Genomic DNA, 6,000 nt, shown 5'->3' with positions numbered 1-6,000 from the left:
TTTTTTTTCAAAATATGTACTGAAATTTGAAATTTTTTCAACAAACATTTTAAAAAGTTACAGTATCAAAATTATTTCTTATTTTAAGTAGGAAGACTATTAGAGCATTTAAAAGTGTCTTTAATGCTTGAGTGATTTTAATGCTTTTTATCAAATGTACTTATTTTCTCATGGTGACAAAAAAAATTATCTACGTGAAAATTATTTTACAAAATCAATTTCTGAGTGATCTGTGTAGGGTGAGATTTGTTATGTAATTTTAAATTTAGCGGCGGCAGAATACCTAAAACAAATATTGAGTAGGTAGGTATATAGTTGTAGAGCGTACAACTAGATGGCGCTTGCATCTTTTACCGGCTACAGGTAATTTAACTCACTGTATTACCGATAATTCCTAGAAAAGGAAAGCAATAGAAGTTGGAGAAAGTGTCAACAGTTAGCGCTGTTAATGACCACGAAATCTGGTCAAGTTTCCTATCTATAGTATCATTTATCTAGGATGAAGCCTTCACCACCGGCCGGGGCGTGTGGTGGGGGATCATCCGGAGACGCGCGCGCGTGTGCTCGAAATGCGACGGCTTCATTTTCGAGCGCGAGCTCCGCTATTCGGCGCTTGTATACCTACTATTAGAAACATGCAACTAATAAACTTAAACAATTGTTTACTTAAAGCTAAAGGTTTAAACGATGAAAATTATAATTTTTTTAAATTGTAGGTAATTGTGCTGGCTAATCTACCGTGATGGAATATTTTATAAATATGCATAAATATACGTCCAAAAATTAAAAAAAAACGGTGACGTATAAAACTAGGGTGACGTATAAAACCTTACCAAAGCTGCAAAAATGAAGATACTTCAATTTTGAAAATTGCTTTTGGTTTTTGCATATTTACACTGTGTATACCAAATTTCAAGTGTCAGCAAAGCTTCGAACAAATTTGCAAGTTTCGAGTTTCAGAGGATGTATAAAACCATAGAGAACAAAAAATTTTGCTCTCCTGATTTTCGGCTTTAGCGTCATTATTGTATATACAGGGTGTCTCATAATTAGCTGCCAACCCTGAACAGGCCGATTCTATGATCAAAACTAAGTAAAAAAGTTCATATGAACATGGGTCCGGAAATGCTTCCTAAGGGCACAGGGACCCATTGAAGAGGGAGGAATGGAAATCATTTTTTTGCAATATCTCTCAATCGCGTTGTGATAAATGAATGAAATTTGGTATACACAGCTAAATTTTGATGAGCAATTTGATGGACTAATCCATTTATTTCCACAAGGTCCATTGGGGTGGGTACGGGGGGGCCCTTGGTACTTTGCGTGTGTAACTTTTTCATCTTTGACTTTTTAACAAATTGGACAGCAAATTCCGTTTTCCCGAACTGTTTTACGTTAAAAAGGTACTCTTGTTTCAAATCGTTATCTTTAACGGTTTCTGAGAAAATCGCTCTTGAATTAATCCCACTTTGGTCAATTTCATAGTAATTTAAACAAAAAATAATAATAATAATTTTCCTTTCCTCTCTTTTCCATTTAAAGGATTAATTTTTATTTAATTTAATTTTTTATTATTATTTTTTTATTAAAACTAGATTAAATTGAAACAAAATATTTTTTTTTGTTTAAATTACTATGAAATTGACCAAAGTGGGATTAATTCAAGAGCGATTTTCTCAGAAACCGTTAAAGATAACGATTTGAAACAAGAGTACCTTTTTAACGTAAAACAGTTCGGGAAAACGGAATTTGCTGTCCAATTTGTTAAAAAGTCAAAGATGAAAAAGTTACACACGCAAAGTACCAAGGGCCCCCCCGTACCCACCCCAATGGACCTTGTGGAAATAAATGGATTAGTCCATCAAATTGCTCATCAAAATTTAGCTGTGTATACCAAATTTCATTCATTTATCACAACGCGATTGAGAGATATTGCAAAAAAATGATTTCCATTCCTCCCTCTTCAATGGGTCCCTGTGCCCTTAGGAAGCATTTCCGGACCCATGTTCATATGAACTTTTTTACTTAGTTTTGATCATAGAATCGGCCTGTTCAGGGTTGGCAGCTAATTATAAGACACAAGATCAATTATGATATTGAACTATAGTTTTCGAAATTTCACGGTTAAATTGTTAATAACTTTGTTTCCTGATAAAATACTTTGTCAGCAAATTAACCTGTTATTGTACTGTACTCATCATTTAAAGTAGGCCTGTGTAGTTATTTCCGGGTTATCAAGGTTTGACACAGGTCGAACCTCTACCAACTGGATATATTGCTCGTGTAAATTACCGTTTTGGTGATCATAATTGGCCGCCCAGTTCATGCGATTTAATGCTGTTGGACTTTTTTCTTTGGGATTTTTTGAAATCTTAAGGTTTATGACAACAAGCTCACGACCACCCACGCCACGCCTTGAAGGAGGAAATTGAACGTTGTATCAACGAAATTCAGCGGCGTATACGAAAAACGGTCATGGAAAATTTCGACAAAAGAGTGCCCATGTGTCAGCAAAGCCGTGGGTGGCATTTATAATTTTTTCCTATGATTTTGTAATAAAAATATGTAAATATTACCTTGTATTTACTATTTACTTCCTTGGGTATATTTGCTTTATGAATCATTAAAAATATTATAATATTTTAGTTAAAAACCTATGTTTTCAATCAATCATTCGTGAATTTTGGAACACCCTTTATATATGTACTCACCCGTACAAGGCATTGCTTATCAGGTTGATCACAATCGGCAGGCTGTGTTGCGCAGTATCATTGTACAGTATGGTTATAGCGTAATTCGGGTATTCGAATTTGTTAACGTTAATAGCCGCCATGTGTGGGGCGATGTCCAGCAGCAAAGAAAAGTTTCCGTCGTATTCGTCCAAAGAGGTCACGCTTAAATTGAAGAACTGGACGAGCAGCGCGTCCAAATCATTTCCAGTGGAATTGTGTATTGCTATGTTTGTTGAACGGTAAGTTTTTCCACTCAGCACCAGGGGTTGTAGTTTTGGTTCGATACTTTGGACGCTGTTGAAATAAAGACCTAACGCCGCTAGGGCAAGAGGGAGTAAGATCATGAAGTACAACTTCTGGATGTCGCGTATTAAACGAAGGAATCGCAGGTGTAACAGCGCGATAAGCGTTTGAAAACTGTTAGGATGGCACTCTATTCTTTCTAATCCAATGCCGGTTATCGGTGATTTCGTCTCGCTTATTATTTCCAGACCACCAATGTGTGTGGTATCCCCGCCACCTAGAAAATAATTAGATTTACTAAATACTAACTTTACGCGCAGTTACAGTAGGTAAGATACTACTTAAAAGCACATGAAGTATTTAAAAATGATTCGCTCGTACTTTTAGCGTTTTTAAAAATATAGGATGTGCCGTAATTAATGGGATATTAGTTAAGGGGTGATAGCTGGTATGAAAATAAAGCGTTTGGTTCAACATGCTTTATCAAAATGTTACTCATTTCCGTTCTACAGGGTGTTTCATTAACTTTCTTGCAAATTATTTTTTTAAGTATTTTGAAAGCTGTTCAATAGAATTCGATGAAATTTGGTATCGTGTTATTACCCCACATGCATAATACGGAAATGGTATCAATTTCACTACCGTCGCTAGATGAGGATAACTTTTTTGTCCACCCTGTATTGATGAACAAAAATAAACAAATCGCATTCAGTTGCACACAAGAAAGGTGTTTGAACTCAAAAAAGTAGACCGTTTTCGAATTAAACGTAATTTTTCAATGAGATGATTAAATAAAAAAAATTTTTATATCAAAAGGTTATGCAAACGTAAACATTATATATCCTCAAGGTCTTCAATCAAATGATCGAAATAATTATTTTTATTAAGACTTTTACAAAACAATTAAATAAAAGAATATATAAAAAAGTAATTAAATAAAGATAAATGGTTGACAAAATAAATATCCGAAAGATGTTCTAAATTAAATTAATCTATAATAATCTTAAAAACAAAACAGCAACAAATTACAATAAATGTTGAAAGTGTTCCCTATTTACTACTACAATACACTGTCTAACCCTTATTCAAGTTTTGTCTTTCTTTAAAAGAAAGTTTTGTTATGTCTTGATAATGTTATCTCCTACAATTTTTTGTCATAATTCCTGGCGGTGTTAATTTTAATTTTATGAAAAAATGATTTTAGAAAGCCCCAATAGTAAATATCTACGAGATCTAGATCGGGACTACATGCTGGCTATGTAACAAAAGTCGGGAAGCGTAGTAGTTTGTTTGTTAGTTCTCGGAGCGGATGGGCCAACTCAGACAGTAAAATATTTCAGTCAACACTAATTATTGTAAGTTGAGGGCTCTCAAGTGGGTTTAGCGTCGTCCTTCGGAGAAATTTAGCAATATTTTTTTTGAACAACTTCACTTAGAGTCGGGGCCATGTGACAGTCATCTGTCGCGTCCGGGAGGCGCCAACCTATGCTGGGGCAGGACAAAGAAACCCATATCGGTAATAACGCGCGAAAACACGAGGGAGACGTAAAGGTTCCGAATTAGAATTAAATTAAATTGTTAAATTGATAATGATTGGAAAAGAAAGATATATGATAAGCTGTTTTTTCCGACAGGCTCTTTTCCCAGCTGTAGAACAATAGAATGACAAGTTTGACCAGCCCGTCTCGTATCGCGTGCGGTACGAGGTCACTAGAGGAAGGCTAGGGTTACTTGTAAGTTCAGTTAGTCACAGAATTATTTATATAAATGTAAGTCTAGTCAATTAGGTAATTATTAACATGGCATAGTTATGCCAAAGCGTCCCGATATCCAGGGTTCCCGCCAGTAAGATGAGAACAGAAACGTCTGGACCCAAGAAATGGGCGTGTCGAAGCGAAGTGTCGAATTGAGGAGAGATCTACGAGAAAAAGTCAGTTTTTCCTTAGGTTCCACATTGAGCAGTCGACTTAGTTTTAGAGTCTCGGGCTAATTAATTAAATTTAATAATGGATGAAGTTTTTTCCAAATTTTGCTATGAATCTCGCATTCCCTGAATCTCGGTACGCTGTCGCGTGTAAATAAATAAATTAATAATGTTGTTCGAGCCGTTGTGTCGTTATTTTGTTTGTTTGTTCTGTTTATTGTTATTAAAACCCTTCCTGGAAGTTTTGGTATTTCCTTTTGTTTCTCCCAACTTCAGTGTCACCCTATACAGTCAGTCACCGGATTACATTCTACGTAAGCAATGGATGGTGAGTGCTTGAAATTCATTCTCTGAACATACAACATTTCTAAGTTCCCACGTATTAATTAAAAGGTAATGATAATTATAAACTCCCTTTCGAGAATTAAATAGAAAACTCTTTTGAAATCCAGACTCGTTATGATACTGGTCATAACGGTATATAGATAATTAAAGAAATAACCCCTCAGGTTACAGCTACATGCGTACACTATCTCTACCAATCCACCCATGAGGGTAAACTTCATCTAGATTATTCTTAACTTCTAGGGTGTAATGTGCTGAGGCACTACTATGTATCATCATGTACCAGGAGTCACGTCTTAAATTTCCAAAGTAATTTGTAAATCATCTCTCAAAAAACTGAAATATGTTGCTGTGTCAAGTCTTGGTGGGAGTTCAAACGGTCCCACAATATAATCCCGAAGGATGCACACCAAACGTTTAAGGGATGCATTTGTGCATTTGAAAAATTATTATGACGTGGCATTTTAACACAAATTACAATAATTAAGTGGTTAATGAAGAAACTTACTGAATATCACTGCACGTTGACAAGTTATAGTAAAAAATCCCTAGTTAACCTATGCGTTGTTTTTAATACCGAATACCGACTTTGCAAAGAGTAAATACAGACTTATGCATCGAAAACTGTTTACTTTTTTGACTTTAAATAAGTATCTTTTTTGTGTGAAATTGAATGCCATTTTTTTATTTTCGTTTTTTATACATTACATACAAGATTGACAAAAAAATTATCGCCCTGTTAATGGACTAATTATG

General features: G+C 35.0%; 1 protein-coding gene across 6 annotated transcripts in view; it reads right to left on the bottom strand.

Annotated features, from left to right (window-relative positions):
* LOC108917168 (ATP-binding cassette sub-family A member 5) overlaps positions 1-6,000 on the bottom strand; it is a 257,109-nt gene that overhangs the window by 15,155 nt on the left and 235,954 nt on the right. For all 6 annotated transcript variants that reach the window (XM_018723650.1, XM_018723651.1, XM_018723648.1 and 3 more), the window contains one exon: positions 2,712-3,252. In XM_018723650.1, coding sequence (XP_018579166.1) covers positions 2,712-3,252 — 541 coding nt within the window. The remainder of the gene's footprint in view (positions 1-2,711; positions 3,253-6,000) is intronic.

Source organism: Anoplophora glabripennis, unplaced genomic scaffold, assembly GCF_000390285.2.
Source record: "Anoplophora glabripennis isolate ALB-LARVAE unplaced genomic scaffold, Agla_2.0 scaffold79, whole genome shotgun sequence".
Taxonomy (NCBI): Eukaryota; Metazoa; Arthropoda; class Insecta; order Coleoptera; family Cerambycidae; genus Anoplophora; species Anoplophora glabripennis.
The sequence above is the reverse complement of the archived record's forward strand: the minus strand, read 5'-3'. Positions and strand labels throughout refer to the sequence as shown.